Here is a 19,647-nt window from a genome sequence, read left to right as displayed (position 1 = left end):
CTTCTTTTTCAGAAATTCAGAGCATTAGCCCCGGAGGCGGACCCAAACCCAACCCCAGTTCCTCCTTATTCAGAATTGACATTCCAGTAACTCACCCACTCAGAGACCTCCACACCTCTTCTCTGGATTTAATATTTCATGCCATCTCACCCAGAACACTGCAATCTTACTGGACTGCGTGGAAAGCTTTCAAACAATTCCATTCCTTCTACAACCAGTTTTTCCCCAATTTTTCCCTCCTATCAATTTCTTCTTTTATCTCATATCTCCACAAGATCAAGTCCATTCAACCCAGTACAATCAAAGTCTACCTTAGTGGCATTCAGTTTTTCTTCAAGCTAATCTACGGCCATCCATGTCCTGCCATCACAAACCCCCAGATCTCACTTCTAATCAAAGGAATTCAAAAAACGAATCCCACTCATCCGGATTCCAGACAACCTCTAACCAGTGATCTTTTAGCCAAATGCCTCACCTTCCTCCGTTCTGGTCACATGCCTCCCGATACAGCTAGAACGCTGGATGCCATGTTTACCCTGGCCTTTTTTGGATTCCTTAGAGTTTCTGAGTTCACAACCAATTCAAAATTCAACCCAACCATCCATCCAACCTTCTCCGACCTCCAAGTTTTAGACAAGGACACCATCCGTTTCCTGATCAAACGCAGCAAAACTGATCAATTTAAAAACGGCCATTTTATCCATATCTTCAATCTCCCGACACCCATCCAGCCATATCAATCCCTCTCCTTCTTTCTTGCGCACAGGGAGGCCCAGATCTCCTCTCAGCTTGACCCACTTTTCATTGACGAGAATAACTTGCCGATCACCAGGCATTGGTTCCACAAAAAACTCAAATACATCCTCACCAACTCTGGTATCCAAGCTCATTTGTATTCATCGCACTCCTTTCGTATTGGAGCAGCTACTACCGCAGCTCAAAAAGGTCTGCCAGATCATCAAATCAAACTACTGGGCCGATGGTCCTCAGATGCTTTTCAGTCTTACATTCGATCCGACCTCTGCCTCATCAAACAAGCCCATCTAAAGCTCGCTTCCCTGTAAAATAGCTGCCTTTGAAACTCAATTCAACTCGCGCCCGCAAACCTTGTTTAGTAAATACTGCAATAGTCGACAAAGCTACCGCAGGACTCTGATACTACCTCTGCAGTGCCCTGCCAAAATTGAAACCATCCCTGCAATACCCGGCATATTCAAGACTGCTGCTGCAATGCCCTGCCAATTTTGAGACTGCTGCTGCTGGTCCCCGCCAATTTGAGACCGCTGCTGCTGCAGTACCCTGTCATTTCGAGACTGCCGCTGCAGTACCACCACAAAACTTGAGACCGCTGCTGCAAGGCCTCACCAATTTAAGACTACCTTTACAGTGCCCTGCCAATGCATGACCACTCCTGCAGTAGTGCCCTGCTTTTTTGAGACTGCCGCTGCAGTGCCCCGCCATTTTCGAGACTGCCGCTGCAGTGCCCCACCATTTTGAGACTGCCGCTGCAGTGCCCCACCATTTTGAGACTGCCGCTGCAGTGCCCCGCCATTTTGAGACTGCCGCTGCAGTGCCCCGCCAGTTTGAGACTACTGTTACAATGTTTGCTCGATGCTTCTGCAATACTCCGCCATTTTGAGACTGCCGCTGCAGTGCCCCGCCATCTCGAGACTGCCGCTGCAGTGCCCCGCCATTTTCAGACTGCCGCTGCAGTACCCCGCCATTTTGAGACTGCCGCTGCAGTGCCCCGCCATTTTCGAGACTGCCGCTGCAGTGCTCCGCCATTTTCGAGACTGCCGCTGCAGTGCCCCGCCATTTTCGAGACTGCCGCTGCAGTGCCCCGCCATTTTCTAGACTGCCGCTGCAGTGCCCCGCCAATTTGAGATTGCTGTTGCATTGTTTGCTTGATGCTACTGCAGTGCCCCGCCAGTTTGAGAATACTGCGGCAGTGCCCGCTCAATGCCAGACTGCTGCTACAACACCTCACCTGTTTCATAAACTGCCACGGCAGTTACCTACCTCAATGATGTCACAGTGCCATCTCCAATTCAATCCATTTAACAATCTTGGGGGGTTTTGGAATAATTATGCAGACTCCTCCCGTAATCATGAGCGGTTCAAATTGCCATGATTCTCGCTTGCTGTCTATTTCTGCATTATGTTTTTGGGGGGCAATCGGAGCTCGGGTAGAACATCCTCTCCGAGCCCCTCTATAGCAGACAGCAAGCCAAATCTGTTTTACCACGTTCACCAAGATTATATGGGCACACAAACTCGTGAAGTGAAGTTAATAAACGTAATTTCGGGAGGAAGTACGCCCATCTAATCTTTCAATTATTACCAAGGTATAAAACCAGCAGCTTACCTCTTCCCCTTTCTAGTTCCTGCAGCATCCCTCCTCCTCCCCTACTCCTCCTTTTATAACCTCGTACACCACACTGGTGGTGGTTGAGGAGAGATCCCTGATACAAGTGAAAAGCGCTTGGGGTTTACAGTAGTACATATGAAAGCGCTATATAAATGACTCATTTTATTTTATCCATTCAATTTGCCTGTTATAAGGGGGGCAATCGGAGCTCGGGTAGAACATCCTCTCCGAGCCCCTCTATAGCAGACAGCAAGCCAAATCTGTTTTACCACGTTCACCAAGATTATATGGGCACACAAACTCGTGAATATAAGTCTGTCATTTAGCAGTGAGGTATTAAATTGCCATCTGGGTGTAAGAATCCAAAACAATCAAAGATATTTGACTTTGAACAAAGACATTTGTTTTACTGTGTTCCACCCCCCTCTCTCTTATCAGTGGGGCCATTTGGGATTCCTAAAGACAAAGAGATGTTGAGGGCCTGTATGCCAAATGGTGCCACACCTGTAGTACAGTGGGGGAAGTTTGGTCTGATTGGTCAGTTTGAATGTCACAGGGTTTCAGTCACATGGTCAAGGGATAGATAAAAGAAGATTGCAACTGTTGCTCTGGGTCTCTTTTCTCTGGCGGTCTCTTCTAGGGGCCTTCTCTTTGCTCTCTTCTCTCTGTCTCATTCTATCTTTCTTTCTCTCTCTCTCTCTCTCTCTCTCTCTCTCTCTCTCTCTCTCTCTCTCTCTCTCTCTCTCTCTCTCTCTCTCTCTCTCTCTCTCTCTAGCAAAAATGGCCATCTACATCAGTAGAAAAACAAAAATAGAACAAAGTTTGTTTCAGGACAGCGCAATGGTCTTTTCAAAAATGGTAAAGTCAAGAATCACAACTGATTTTAATTATTATAAAATGGCGAATGACAAAATCACGTTTGAAGGTATATGGTGTTGCAAAGAGGTTTTGTGTGTTGTAATTGGTGATGATTTGATTTTTACTTTTTAAGTGGTAGAGAATATGTGAATGTGAGTGATGTATTACACTGTTGTACCCCTATTAATTGGAATAAAGTGTTGTAAAAATCAAAAATCAAAATCTCTCTCTCTCTCTCTCTCTCTCTCTCTCTCTCTCTCTCTCTCTCTCTCTCTCTCTCTCTCTCTCTCTCTCTCTCTCTCTCTCTCTCTCTCTCTGGTAACATTCTATTGTACATTCTGGGTACGATTAATGGTATAAGTTTTATCATCTCATTTATCTATTTTGTAACTATTTTAAGTGTAACCATAACCGTATTTTGTCATTAAATTCTTTCAATTATAAATTATTTGCTAACTAGTTTTGATTTGGTATTGACTTTGAAGTGCTACCTATTGCAATACAATATAGTCACATTAAAGCAATGCTCTCCCATATATTTTGCTGCGCTTATTTCCGTCGTTGGTATAAGTTGCAGTGGATGGTTATAGACAAGAAATGTACAGTTTTCTACCATCTTGCTGATAGCGTTTCTTCAGTCATTTGGCAACCCTGCAGTCAGAACCACTGCAGGCGATCCACCCTTACATGGGTGGTAGAAGAGGATGGTGTTCTGCAAGAAAATGAACACCAATGGTGCGTGGTCAGAGATAGCAGTAGCATGAATGACTGTATCAATTCTGTGTGTTATGAATTGTATGTTATGAATCACATGAATTGTGGTGTGAATTGTTTGTCAGAAAATGGGAATAGGATGGGAATAGGATTTGTGCAACCCAGGCTCATTGGAAATACGTGCCTACATTTTTGCAACACCCAAAATATGTACCTCCAGGTATCTTTACCTGCACTTTTTGGGTGAAACGTTCACCGGAGGCGCTAAGTGGTAATATTTTTTCTCCATTCCCAGACTGATCTCATGAAATGGTGTATGTATGACATTTGTATATTATAAAAAAAACAGGATATAACAGGCAGATACGACTGCATGCATAATTTATTCAGAAAGTACGAATATCCCAAGTGTTCCAAGGCCAAACGATTGATTTGTTTGAAGAAAATCCCCTAAAGCGATCAGAACGTCGAGTCCATCCGCCAAAGATTAATAATACATTTTAAATATTGCCGCCGGAAGAAACGTCACTTCAGCTTTGACAGCATTTGCTGTCGTGTGTCTCGTGACCGATCGAGTCACTTGCCTTGTGTATAATTTGAATTCGAAATATGAATGAACGAGTGCGTGCGTGTTCTGTTCGCAAAGGAGCGCGATCATCATTTCAACGACTAAAACATTAAGATCAACTCTGTTCTTCACATGAAGATATCGTATGACTTCAGAAGACTTGGAATGCAACATGAGTTAATACTTTTATACCGTTTTTTGGTCAGTTTTTGCAATGAATACATGTGACTGTATCTTTTTTGAGTGTTGCAAAAATGTAGGCAGAGTCACGTATTGTAACGATGACTGACTCGGCTGGTTGTTGGAATCCATGTGCCATCCATTTATTAGACACAGCAATACAAACACAGTAATGTGCTGAGTAAGAAGCGTGGTCAACAAACAGACACAGGGTCGATAACAGTATAGGCAGTCCAGATAGCAAACAAGTCCAAATCCTAAATCCCAAAGTCGTGGTCAAAACAGGCAGAGAAACATAAACGTGAAATCAGAAAACAGGTCAAAGAAAACGCTTGGTAGAGACAGGGTAAGCTGGCAATACTTCGCAACGTGATGTACAAACAACATGTCTTATAACAGGTAGGAACAGGAAGTGATGCAAGCGGAAGGCGCAGTATTCAGTACTCAGGAGATGGCTCCCTCTGGTGGTCGGAGGAATGGATGGAAGATGCAAATGTTACAGAATCCCCCCCTCTATGAACACCTTCGGGTGTTCTTCGTGGCCGTCCCCTTGGTCTTGGTGCAGGTCGATCGGGGTGTGCACGGTGGAAATCCTGGATCAAGGATGGGTCTAAGATGTCCTTGGCAACCAACCATGATCGCTCCTCTGGGCCATACCCCTCCCAGTCCACCAGGTATTGCAACTGACCCCCATGACGCCTGGAATCCAGGATCTCCTTTACTAGGTAAGCCTAAGCTCCATCAATCTCAAGTGGTGGAGGAGGTTCTCTCTCCTCCATAGTGGGGCCCGAACCAGGGTGGACTGGTTTCAATAAAGACACATGAAAAGAAGGAGAGATACGATAATGAGCAGGAAGCTCTAGTTTGTATGTTACTGGGTTGATCTGCCGTAAGATACGAAACGGGCCTACATACCGTGGGCTGAGCTTCCTGCTGGGCAGCAGCAACCGCAGATCTCGGGTGGACAACCAGACCCTCTGACCTGGTTGGTAGTTCGGATGAGGATGCCTCCTGCAGTCTGCTTTGATTTTCTGGGCTCTGATTGCCCTCTGCAGCCTCACATGGGCACTGTCCCACACCTGTTCACTTCTTCTGACCCAGTCGTCCGCTGCAGGCACCTCCGAAGGTTCTCCAGACCAAGGGAACATGGGAGGCTGATACCCTAGAACACACTTGAAGAAGGTGAGTCCTGTAGATGAATTGGTAAGTGAATTCTGTGCATATTCCGCCCAAGGTAAAAAGTCATTCCAACGCTGCTACTCTCGACTACAGTAAGATCTGAGATACCGCCCCAATTCTTGATTCAATCTCTCAACCTGTCCATTAGCCTGGGGATGATAGCCAGAAGTTAGGCTTACATTTATTTCCAACTGTGTACAGAAGGCTTGCCATACACGGGATGTGAACTGTGAACCCATGTCAGAAACTATATCCTCCGGTAATCCATAGACACAAAAAACATGTTGAAATAATGCTTGTGCGGTTTCCATTGCTGTGGGTAAGCCTTTTAATGGGATTAGCTGACATACTTTAGAGAAACAATCTATAATTACCAGAATTGTAGTGTAACCATTGGAACTGGGCAGATCTGTAACAAAGTCCACAGCCAGATGAGACCAAGGGCGCTGAGGAATTGGCAGGGGTTCTAGGAGACCCGCTGGAAGTTCCCGGTGTGTTTTGGACTGAGCACACACGCTGCAAGACTTGACAAACACAGAGACATCATTAACTAAGTTAGGCCACCAAAAGGAGTTACGCACCAGTTCAATTGTCCGTTGAATGCCAGGATGCCTGGAGCTCAGAGATGTGTGTACCCATTGGGTGATTCGTTGGCGAAGAGACCCTGGGACATAATGTTTGCGAAAGGGCATCAGCTTTACTGTTCTTGCTTCCTGGACAATAAGTGACTGTGAAATGAAATCTTGTAAAGAACAAAGACCACCGGGCCTGCCTTGAGTTGAGACGCTTTGCACACCATAAATATTCTAGATTCTTGTGGTCGGTAATAACTTGTAAGGGATTGCGTGCTCCCTCCAACCAATGTCTCCATTCTGCAAGTGCTGCCTTTATGGACAACAGTTCCTTATTACCAACATCATAGTTCCTCTCTGCTGTGGTTAGATTTCTGGAAAAAAAGCACAGGGAAACATTTTACCTGGAGTACCATGTCTCTGAGATAGTACTGCGCCAATACCAAAATCGGAAGCATCCACCTTCACAATGAACAGTGAGTTTGGATCTGGATGTTTCAGGATTGGGGCTGTGGTAAAGCTGGTCTTTAGGGCTTCAAAGGGTGATTGAGCTTGTGGAGTCCATAACAATTTCTTTGGTTTTCCCTTAAGCAGTGATGTAAAGGGGCTTGCAATGGTACTGTGATTGCGGATAAACCTCCTGTAAAAATGAGCAAATCCCAAAAATCTCTGCAATTCCTTTACCGTAGTAGCATGTGACCACTTAGTGAAAGCCTTGACCTTTCCTGTGTCCATCTCTACTCCATTATGACTGATCTTGTAGCCAAGGAAGGTGGTGTTTGAGACATGAAATTCACATTTCTCTGCTTTGACAGAGAGATGGTTAGCCAGCAATCGAGACAGGACATCTCTTACATGACAGATATGTTGCTCACGTGTCTTAGAATAGATCAAAATATCATCAATGTATGCAATGATGTAGTGGTTTAAGATGTCACAGAAAATCTCATTTATAAAGATTGGAACACGGAAGGAGCATTAGCCAAGCCATAAGGCATAACGGAATACTCATAGTGCCCCCTGGTGGTGATAAAAGCTGTCTTCCATTCATCACCCTCTCTGATTCTGATTAAGTTATAGGCACTGTATAGATCTAATTTAGTGAAAATGGTGGCTTCTCGTAATTGTTCTAATGCAGAAGGAACTAAAGAAAGTGGGTACCTGTTCTTCTCTGGCCAACTTACAAACAGTGTATGATTATGATTGCGGCAACATTACAGGTCAGAAGTCCTACTAGATCAATATATATTCGTAAGATTATTTGCAAGATTGGAGTCATCACATCGGATACGGGTTTAATGAGGATGTTATGTCGATGCAGCATTTACAGGGGGAGTTTAATTGACACACTCTCTACAGACATTTCAGGGATGGATTGGTCATGTCCAGGTGCAGGTCCACCATCTATTCTGGATAGAGCCCAGATCCGGCTGACTGCACTAAAAAAAAACAGATAAACAGAGAGACTAACATTAGCATAGATTCCATTTTTCTTATGATGTAATGAGTACATCAGGTGTTATGTAAAGTGTTACTGGTTCCGGCTGACCTAGTTAATGCAACCTAACAATCATTGAACTGATCTGAACAATAGAAATTGACAATGTTCTATGTGTATGCCATTGTAAAGAGATTTGTCTTGATTTAAACAAACAGTGTCTCTGCTTCCCAAACAATGCTAGGAAGACTGTTTCAGAGTTTAGGTGCTAAATAGGAAAGGGATCGACCACCGGCAGTTGATTTTGATATTATACACACAAGGATATTAACACTGGCCATTTTATTTTGCAGGTTTAACGAAGCTAAGACACTTGGTGAGCAAGTTAACCAGATAAGGATCAGAGTCAGTAAGTACATTCTACACATTTTTTTAGCCAAATTTGGACAATTCAGCTTCAGTTCAAATTATAGTTAGTAATGTGAGGACAAAAACAATATATATATATATATATATATATATATATATATATATATATATATATATATATATATATATATATATATATATATATATATAAATAACATTTCAAGATCTAGAATTAATTATTTCAGAATATTAAAAATAACAGCCATTTTCTCAACTGCACATGGTATGGTGCCAAATTGATCCCCACATTGATATCTGGTAGGTTAGTAATGCAGGTTATACTTTAGTTTGGTGGTCAATTATCACTATTAACTAGTTGCTTATTAGCATATTGGATGTTTATTAGTACTTATAAAGCACATATTAATTCCTTATTCTGCATGCTTATCTACCTTACTAGCTATTAATAAGCAGTAAATTAAGCACTTATTAAGGGAAAATTCATTGTTAATAGTAAATTTGTGTTCTTAAAACTAAGGTGTGACCATAAATCACAGCAGGAAATTGGACCTGGTCAGTAGATGGATGGGAGAGTTTTCTTGGGAAAACTTGGTTGCTGCTGGAAGAGGTGTTAGTGGGCCCAGCAGAGAGTGTTCACCCTGGTTCCTGTGGGTCCTAGTATAGCATACTGTCATATAGTGATGGAGACACTATAATGTAAAAAAAAAAACAAAAAAAAAAAACAGTCCTTCAGATGAGAACTAAAGTCCAATAAGCTGGTTTCACGAGTTTGCACTTACAAATAATTTTATGGATAGTGAGTTTAAATGATTATTTGGCGTGCTGTCCTGGGGGAGGGCTTCGAGCTCTGAGTTTGGAAAGCTCTATGGATCTGCTGTTGGGAGACGCGTTTTTGAGCTGCTGAGGTTGCTGCCCTGATGCGAAAAGAGTGGCTTGAGAAGTTCTTTGCTGGGATGCCGGACTGTTGGAGAATGGATTTGAGGGGTTTCTGCAACCAAAAGCGTGTCACGGGTTCCCTTTATCGAGGGAACTCAACACTGCGTCGTCGAGTGACGACACTCTGGGAACGCCCCCAGCGTGACGGCTCTGAAGTATGAATGAAATCAGCCACCAATCCGATTGGTGCAACGTCATGACGTAGTAGGCGACGGCGTAAGCGTAAGCTATAAGAAGGCGCCGCCCCAAACGAAAGACAGTCTTTGCTATTCAGCGAGGCGCTCTGTGTGATATTGTATGTCTGTCACCACATTAAAACAAGCGAGCTGTTTAGGAGGTGTGTGCACCCGTGCCCGCGCTTCATTTCGGGCTCGGACACACACCGGCTGTGTATGCAGTGTCTCGGGGCGCAGCACGCTCAGGTGGCGCTTGAGGGTGCCGCCTGCAGCGGGAAGCTGCCGCTCCGGGTGCTGCGCTCACAGCTGGCCGTGTCTAAGGAGAGCAGCCGGGCTCGCAAGCCCCAGGGATCTGGTCCCGCGTCTGTTGAGGCAGCGCGGCGGCGTAGATCATGGGGCTCACAACTGGGTCTCGCGACGGGAGGCAGGCATGTGGAGGCATCTTCCCAATCCTCGTCCGATGATTCAGACGCTCTTCTGCCTCGTGAGGAAGCCCGCGCTGCGGCTTCTTCCTCCGAGGCGGAGAACCCGATGCTCGAGCCGTCTGATTCTGAGGAATCGGACGCGCACAGCATTGAGGCTGTCGAAGCGTTAAGCCAGGAAATACGCTACTTCATTCATAAAATAAAGGCGCGCCGGCAGCTCTTGAGGGTGTTGTCTGTAGCTGGCCAATGTTCTCATTCCTCGTGTGGAAACCCACGCTGTGGCTTTTCCCCCTGGGATGGAGAATTAGATGCTTGAGCAGTCCGATTCCGAGGAATTAGACGTGCTCAGTATCGAGGTAGCGAAGTAAAATGAGAGCTTGCGCTTCATAATGCAAGGCTTAATCGCGCGTTGCCGAGGCAGCGCGTAGATTACGGTATGTAATATTAGTGAACACACGCCATCGGTGCACATGTGATACTGTTTGGCGCGAGTGCAGTCAGCTCCTGAGGGTGCTGGCTGTGTTTGTTGAGTATCTCGCAGCGCACAGCCGTGCGTTTCGAGTGTTTCAGTCTCGAGGGATGAAAGCCAAATATGTTGTAACGAGTCGAATGTCGCGTTGCTGAGGCAGCGTGTAGATGACGATTCGTTAAATACATGTTTAAACAGTATCGTCTGGGAATTACGTCTGGGCTGTATTAATTCTGAGGAATTATAATTAAACATTATCTGACTTTGAGGAGTTGGGTATGTTTATTCAGCCTATTATTCAGACCATGTTCGATTGAGGGATGATTAGGGGCATTTAATTCTGAGGAATTAAATGGGATTTATCTAACTTTGAGGAGTTAGATTATCAGCCTATCATCCAATTGTGTTCACTGGGCTTTTTATAGCCCCTCTCCTGGGGAGCGATCGAGGTCGCCTCCCCTATGGAGCTTTCTGGAAGTCGATGCTTGCGGTCCGCCGTCTACACGCTCGGACCACATTGACTTCCAGCGAACACATGCTGCTCTAGCCGACTCTAGAAAGACTGCAGCTGGGCAGCGAACGTGTTCGCGCACCGAAAATCCTCCCCGACTAAGCCCTGCAGGGTGGCCCTTCAGGGGGTCGGGCAGGAGGCGCGGTGGGTACCAGAGACCAGCCTTGAGAGGCTGGTTCCCCTAGTCGAATATCTCGGCGCATAGTTATGCTCCCGAATATATCTACTTGGGCCCTGTGTACTGTGGGCAGAGGGTACAGACTGCAGTTCAGTGTTCCAATACCGAATTCTTCGGTGTGGTCTGGACTGGGGTATACCCAGCCCAGTGGCCTGCGGGCCAGCCCCCTCTCCCGGGGAGCGATCGAGGTCGCCTCCTCTGTGGAGTTTTCTGGAAGTCGATGCTGCGATCCGCCGTCTACAACGCTCGGGCCACATCGATTTCCAGCGGACGCATGCTGCTCCAGCTGCCTCTAGAAAGACTTGCAGCGGGGCAGCGACTGCGTTCGCACACCGAAAATCCTTCCCGACTAAGCTCTGCCGGGTGGCCGCTGCAGGGGGTCGGGCAGGGGGTTCGGTGGGTACCAGAGACCAACCCCAAGAGGTTGGTTCCCCTAGTGGAATATCTCGGCGCATGGCTGTGCCTCCCGAATATTTCTGCTGGGGCCCTGTGTACAGTGGGAAGGGGGTACAGATTACAGTTCAGAGCTCCACCACCGAAGTTCAGCGGTGTGGTCTGGACCGTGGTCCCCCCGGCCCAGAGGCAGGTTATGGAACAAGAAGTGCAGTCTCTGCTGGTCAAGGAGGCGATAGAGAAGGTCCCTCTGCCAGACAGGGAGTCAGGCTTTTTCAGCCGCTATTTCATTGTTCCCATAAAGGGTGGGGGCTTACGTCCAATATTAGATCTGAGGTACTTGAATCGGTCTCTGAGGAGATTCAGGTTTAAGATGCTCACAATTCAAATGATCGTGAGCCTGATCCAGTTTGAGGACTGGTTCGTCACTATAGATCTAAAGGACGCATACTTCATGTCTCCATCCTTCCTGCCCACAGGAAGTTCCTGAGGTTCGCTTTCGGGGGCGAAGCGTACCAATATCGGGTGCTTCCTTTCGGTCTAGCTCTTTCCCCTCGCGCGAGATGGAGATTCGGCATCGAGATGTCGTTTTAGCCCATCCCAGGTGCTTGAGGCTGAGACTGAACACGGCCAAGAGCGTGTTAACACCCGCCCAGAGGACCATGTTCCTCGGTGTAGTATGGGACGCAACCTCGATGCGAGCGAGCATGTCTCCCGCACGGGTGGGTTCCATACTGGCGGAGGTCTCAGGAATGAAGCTAGTTCACAGCCGCACTGTGAAGCAGTTTCAGAGACTGCTGGGACTCATGGCAGCAGCGTCCAACGTGATTCCGTTCGGCCTGCTATACATGAGGCCCCTCCAGTGGTGGCTAGGGACCAAGGGGTTCTCCTCGAGGGGAAAACTTTTCCGTATGATCAGGGTAACGGGCAGATGCCTCCGTTCCCTCGTCATATGGAAAAATCTGAGGTTCCTGTCCCAAGGGCCAGTGTTAGGAGTGTCATGTTGCAGGAAGATCCTTTCAACAGACGCCTCCCTCACGGGCTGGGGCGCGGCCATGGAAGGCCGGTTTACGAGAGGTCTGTGGGGGCCCCAGCATTCCTCCTGGCACATAAATTGCCCGGAAATGTTGGTGGTTTACAAAGCTCTGAGGAGCTTTCAACCCGGACCTCCACGGCTACCATGTCCTGATACGATCCGACAACATGTCGGTAGTGTCGTGTCTAAATCACCAGGGGGGTCTGAGGTCGCGCCCACCATGCAGGTTGGCGCATCAGATCCTCCTGTGGTCCCAGGGGAAACTGTCGTCTCTCGAGCGATGTACGTCCCAGGGTACCAGAACCAGGGAGCGGATGTCCTGTCGAGGCAGGGGCTGAGGCCCGGGGAGTGGCTGCTCCACCCCGAGGTGGTGGAGGCCATATGCGAGAGGTTCAGCCCGGTGGAAGTGGATCTGTTTGCATCTCTAGAAACGACCCACTGCCCGCTGTGGTTCGCCCTCAGGCCTCCGGCCCCGCTGGGGCTGGATGCCATGACACAGACGTGGCCGAGGCGGCGTCTGTACGCATTTCCCCCGATCGTTCTGCTCCCGGGAGTTCTAGAGCGAGTCCGCCGGGAGGGCATCAGCCTCCTATTAGTGGCACCCCGGTAGCCGTTCCGAGTTTGGTTCTCCGACATTGTGGCACTATAAAAAGGACGGCCCCCCCATGGCAGGTCCCTCTGAGGAGGGATCTGCTGTCTCAGGCAGGGGGAATGATATTCCACCCCAGGCCAGAGCTGTGGGACTTCTGGGTCTGGCCCTTGAGGGGGCACAGTACCCAGAGAATGGCCTGCCACAAGAGGTCGTAGAGACCATTCTCAGCTCTAGGGCTCCCTCTACGAGGAGACTGTATAGCCTTAAGTGGTATGTCTTCACTAGCTGGTGTAGAGAACGGGGGGTGAACCCAGTTAACTGTGCAGTTGCCTCAGTGCTGGAGTTCCTCCAGCACCGTTTCTCCGCCGGTTTGACCCCATCCACCTGAAGGTATATGTGGTTTCCATAGGGGCTTTCCACTCGCCTTTAGAAGGGGGCCCGTAGGGCAGACACCACTTGATAGTACGGTTCCTCTGTGGGGCTAGGAGGTTGAGGCCTGCGGCTTATCCCAGAGTCCCAGCAAAAAGGGACCTGGCAGTGGCTCTCGAAGGGCTGGTTGAGGCCCCCTTCGAACCATTAGAGTCGGCTGAGGCGAGAAATCTGACCCTCAAGGTAGCTTTTCTCCTCGCTATCGCTTCTCTGAGGAGAGTGGGGGACCTTCAGGCCTTGGCGGTAACGCCAACTTGCTTGGAGTTTGCCCTTGGCGGGGTGAAAGCTATCTTGCACCCCAGACCGGGCTACGTGCCCAAGGTCCCATCTACGGGGATGGGGTCGGTGTTTCTTCAGGCATTTCATCCTCCGCCTCACGCGACGGCAGAGGAAGCTAGGCTGCACCTGCTCTGCCCTGTCAGGGCATTGAGAATTTATTTGGACAGGTCAGCTCATTGGAGGAAGTCGGACCAGCTTTTGGTGTGCTTGGCCCCCCTAAGAAAGGGTTGCCTGCGGCGAGACAGACTATTAGTAACTGGATCGTGCAGGCTATAGCCACGGCTTATCGGGTGCGCAATCTGCCTTCACCCATAGCCGTGAGGGCTCACTCTACGAGGGGCTTGGCCTCCTCGGTGGCCCTCCTTTCGGGAGCCTCACTTATTGAGATTTGTGAGGCGGCAGGATGGGCTAATCCACACACGTTTATAAGAATTTTTATAAGCTGGACCTCCCGGCTACGCCGGGTGCTAGAGTGCTTGCGTCCTGAGTGTGCCTGGTTTCCAGCTTCACACCAGGACGTGCGTGTCTCGTTGTGGCATAGTTCCAAGAGTGTCGTCACTCGACGACGCAGTGTTGAGTTCCCTCGATAAAGGGAACATCTCGGGTTACTATTGTAACCCTTGTTCCCTGAGAGGGAACGAGACACTGCGTCTCGTCGCCACACCTACACGTAGAGCGCTCGCTTCTTCGCAAAGGCTGTCTTTCGTTTGGGGCGGCGCCTTCTTATAGCTTCCGCTTACGCCGTCGCCTACTACGTCATGACGTTGCACCAATCGGATTGGTGGCTGATCTTATTCATACTTCAGAGCCGTCACGCTGGGGGCGTTCCCAGAGTGTCGTCACTCGACGACGCAGTGTCTCGTTCCCTCTCAGGGAACAAGGGTTACAATAGTAACCCGAGACGTTTTTTGGATTCATCTGTGAACTGGGGTTCCAGGGAAGATTTGGTTTGAAAACGTCTCCATTGAAGATAAGCCAGAACTGACTTGTATGGTTGGATCGGTGATGTGAGTAAAAAATGTATATAAAGGGGGATACATTTTTTGGTCAGTCTTTGCTTGATTAGATAAGAGATTGTTTCCCCATATATTACGGATAAGTCTAAAATAGTGGGGTGGATTTTTTTAGTTGAATTTTGATGTGATAGTGATGTTCGAAGCATCTAAGGAAAACAAAAAAGGCTAGGATAAACATGGCATCCTGTGCAGAGAGTATGGATACATTTGGTGAGGATGTCTAATGATTATAGGTTGTCTGGTGTCGGGATGGGTGGGCTGGGATCTTTGGATCCCTTTGATCAGGAGAGAGGTCTGAGAATTTTTTATCTCAGGAGAGGGATCGTACATCAGTTTGTGGGAAAACATCTCGATTACGTATATAACCCTCGTTCCCGGAAGGAAGGGAATGGAGACGTTACGTCAATACTGACAAAATAGGGGTTTGGTTTCAAAAGCCAGCTGCCTTCATCTCAATCAAAATGATCCAATGACATGAAAATGTCATCGGTCTGCGGAATTTGCCTAATGAAACCCCGCTCCACTGTGTGGATATAAACGGCATTGCTTAGCAGTCACGCATTTATGTTACCTGCTGAGCAGCCGAGGCCGACTGCTCCGGCCATACCAGTGGTACAGTGGACAGCGGATGTGGCTTAGGGGCGTAACATCTCCGTTCCCTTCCTTCAGGGAACGAGGGTTACATACGTAACCGAGACGTTCCCTTTCAGTCAGTACATTATGACTTATGTCAGTACTGACCAAATTAGGGTCCCAGTCTAATCACGCCACAGCAGCTGTCTTCCACCTTTCTTCCATGTCTGGGACCTTTAAAAGACTCCAGACATGAAAGGGATAAAACAATAGATGCACAATCTGTAGTATATTTGCATTCTGTGACTTGAATCAGGGAGAGGGGAAAAGGGCAGGGCAGTCACACTCTTTCTGTGAGATCTTCTCTCCAGATTAGAGAGTTTTATTGCTTTATTGCAGGGCATTGGATCTCAGCTTTTGTTTTAGCAGTAAAACCCATTCTTACACTCCTCTCCCAGGCAGATGACGCAGAGTGTGTGTGCGTGTCCTCGGGTGTTAGAAACCTAGGACACGGATCCGCACACTTCCGAAAGTCGTGCTTTTCCCTCTGTGCACTTAGACATGATGTGAAATGTAACTCAGACAAACAATCCCCGAAGATGAAGAGGATACTGTTGTGTCTGCACAGCACCCTTATATACTTCCTGGTTGCACATTGATGACATCAGAGGCTGTCAATAGGATAGATGTGATTGGATAGAGATTCAGACACTGGTCACGCTGGAGGCGTTCCCCCATAGCGTCAGCTGTTTCAGCGCGAGTTAACTGTCAAACATGTTCTCTGCTCCTTTCCCTGTCATTACTTTATGTTTAGCTGTTTAGCAGACTTGTCAGGATTTGGCTTCTTTATCAGTGCTGTTGTTATAGAACCAGAAGGAATGATATTCAGTATAAACTTACCGTAATTCCTCAAATAAAGACCGGGGCCTTACCTGAACTGCCGATGGGAACCGGCTATTATTTGAAGCAGGCTTTTATTAGAGGCAGGCCTGTATTTCTAATTCCATCTGTTTGAAATATAATTGCTTTATGTAAACCGTTTTCAATTTAAAGTGATCGTTCCAGTGGACAAATATCATTGATTTTTTTTAAGAAACATTTGCAAAAATATCACCATACAAAAAAATATTACGCATTTTTTGTAACTCTGTGTTCTCAGTGAATCTAGCCGAGCATGACGTCTCATCACACCAGCCCCCAGTTTGCACATACAAATTAGGTGCTTATATTTACTGAATGAGCCTACAAAAGCAGAAATAAGCCATTTTAAATAAAGATCCAGGTTTAAGCAAATAAATAAATAAATCACGACATTAAAGTTTAGTGAAATTAGGAAATATTTACGAGATTGTTAATTTAGTGCATATTTTGTTCTCCTGTCACAAGTAATAATATCAAGCCACGGTTTACTGAGTTTTAACCGATTCGTAGTGTGGTTTTTGGTGAAATGTACTAAAATAAAAATCATCTGTGCACGTTAGCCCACTTCTTCTCGATGCGTTGGTTTATAGAACAATTACTCCAAATCGCCCTCTATCGTTTCAAAGAATAGCACAATGGCAAGCACGTCAAGTATAAACACCTCGTCCATTTGGGGAGGAGCGTGCGCAGTCAGCGGTGGATTGCGCCGCGGAGACAGGCGGAAGTATAAGAGACATGGCGCTGCACGTAGCTGAGCTTCGAGGCTTGGGTGCGACCCCCTTAAGAAGACATAAAAGAGACGAGAGGCTAATATTAGGTGCGTCTTAATCAGCTCCCTAGTTCAGTAGTCAGGGCACTGATCAGGACATACCGGTAAGTCAATGGGCTGACTCCCTGATCAGTGCCCTGACTACTGATGGAGCAGATTGAGGCGCACGCATTGTGAAGATCGATATCTTTAGCCTGCCCGACACGGCATTTTCACAGACATCGCATCTCTCATAGGCAAGGCAAGGCAAGGCAAGGCAAGGCAAGGCAAGGCAAGTTTATTTATATAGCACATTTCATACATAATGGCAATTTAAAGTGCTTTACATAGAAAGGAATTAAAATAGGGATAAAAAATGCATAAGAAAAAGAATACAATGTAAAGAGAATTAAAAATAATAAAATTATGATAACCAAAGAAAAAAACAGGTAAACTAAAACAGTTATAAAAAGAATTTTAAAAATGATGCATAGATAAGGTGCAGTCAATCGGACGTACGGTGGCTCAGTGCTCATTCAGTAAAGGCACAGCTAAACAGATGTCACTACATTAGCCTATTTAAAATGGCACATGCATCCGTTGTATTCTCAATTTAATTTACAAAGCAATCCCTGTAAAGTTTTTAGGTTAACTATAGAAGAGACCAGGATTAGTGTGTGTCGCACTGGCATGACTCTGTGTGGGCGCGTGGCATCAGGATGATTTCGCATTTAATTAACGGCATTTAGGAGATTATCCACTCCTTTTCCCCTGGCCTTTATTTGAACCCGGCCTTTATTTGCTTGTGCCACTATCAGAGGCCCTGCGTTTAATTGACTACAGGCTTTTATTTGAGGAAATACAGTATATTAGTTTATATTAACTAGAACTTTATAAAATGTTATAAAAATGCATGTTCAATAAAAAAAATAAAAATAAAACTATTGAGGTGAGGCATGTGTAAGAGAGAGGACTGTGCTGCCCGAGTATGTTGCCTCTATTAATGTCTGCTGCTGACTAGAAAGGGAAACATAATAATGCACATGACCTGTCAAAAGATGTTTATCATATGTTTCATAATAACGTTTAAATATAACAGTGCATGTATTTGTTTACGTTTGTCGTTCTTTATTCCCTTTCACATATTTCCCTCACTTCCAGATGATCTGAAGACCCAGCTGAAAATTAGACGAAAGCAAATGGCAGCCCAAGGTTTGTGACTTTCAAAAGGATTTTGATAATCCTTTTACTAAGGTTTATTATTATTATTATTATTATTATTATTATTATTATTATTATTATTATTATTATTATTATTATTATTATATCAAGATTTTTTTAAATGTTGGGGGCCTTATTGTGCTTGAAAACTCTTAAAATCGCTGATTAAAATTCACAGGTCAGAATCGCTGTCATTATGGCCAGCCTAAAAGATTTTGATTGGGAATTTGATATACTCCTCATAGACCATTGATTCTCAAAGTGCGGTACGCAGGCTCCCAATAGTGGTGCATGGAGGAATCGCTGAATATATATGAATTGGTTGTGATGGGAAGAGGTGGAGATGGATAAATTATGAAAAGTTCAACGAAACTGCTCTCTTAAGGACTGCTCTCGCGCAGCGCGCATGTGTACCGTGGTGCTATAGTTCTTTCTTTCGCTAGTCCAACTATTGTTCGCTGTATTACAACTACAAATTAGACCAGTATGCATCTTGTATTGCAGTCAATCAGCTTTCGTGTTATTGGCACGAGCCTCTTTCTGATCGTACCCCACAGAATCATAAAACAGATTTGATTCTTCAGCTGACGATACTTGCAGTTCCGCAATCATGAAAGCGAAGGCGAATCTTTTTCACAATCTTGCATAATGACCAAATAAAAGTATAATATACCCGATTGCACTACAAGAGTTAATTACAGTGATGTAAACTCCGAACGCTGATGTCAGACGAGTGTATTGGATGTGTTATTTTTTAGGCTCATTAGCCTACTCTTGAACGATCAAATACACACATTATGCATAAGTCTATATCTGACTTGAGTAAAAAAGTTTGGGATGTGTGAGTAAGTTCTCAAAGTGAAAGCAAACTAACATAGGGAAAATAGCACTTGCACTTAATAGTAAGGAGGTTAAGCCCAAAAAATAGGCCTTTGACTTCAAGTCATGATGCAAAGGTCCCCTTTGGTATGGAAGTACCTTAGGGTCATACAAATAAATTTATCCTAAGACACAAGTGAGATCACACTTTTTTATCAGAAATAAACAGTTTTTTTCAAAAATGGCCGCGAATGTGCCGAAAATACTCTAGAGTCCATATCTTCTTCTGTAATCGCTATAATGACAAATTTGGTGTCAAAGTGTACATTTGGGTCAGGGAATTCAATAAAATTGGATTTAGGTTTAAAAAACTAAATACTTCCCCATACTATGACAACTGGGGGTAAATATGCACATTTCACATAAAAATGATGTCATCAGAGTGACTTTTTAATTATATTTTCCTTCTAAAACTTTAATTTTGTATTTAAGCAGTGCAGCTACTTCTGTACATTACATTTGTCCTAAGTAGCATGAGATTTCGACCAGTCAGGAGTAGCCTATAGCAAATCAGTTCCTGCAACAACACATCCCATCTGCACCAGGAGCTGTGACCGCTGTTAAAGGTCAGAGGTGACAGGTTAACACTTTGAGGTTC

At 45.8% G+C, this 19,647-nt stretch overlaps 1 protein-coding gene across 1 annotated transcript in view; it reads left to right on the top strand.

Annotated features, from left to right (window-relative positions):
• Positions 1-19,647, top strand: part of kif6 (kinesin family member 6) — a 340,398-nt gene that overhangs the window by 182,947 nt on the left and 137,804 nt on the right. The window contains exons 15-16 of the mRNA XM_067456029.1: positions 8,231-8,286; positions 18,111-18,161. Coding sequence (XP_067312130.1) covers positions 8,231-8,286; positions 18,111-18,161 — 107 coding nt within the window. The remainder of the gene's footprint in view (positions 1-8,230; positions 8,287-18,110; positions 18,162-19,647) is intronic.

This window comes from Pseudorasbora parva, chromosome 10 (genome assembly GCF_024679245.1).
Source record: "Pseudorasbora parva isolate DD20220531a chromosome 10, ASM2467924v1, whole genome shotgun sequence".
In the NCBI taxonomy this organism is placed as follows: Eukaryota; Metazoa; Chordata; class Actinopteri; order Cypriniformes; family Gobionidae; genus Pseudorasbora; species Pseudorasbora parva.
This window is presented reverse-complemented; position numbering and strand designations above follow the sequence as displayed.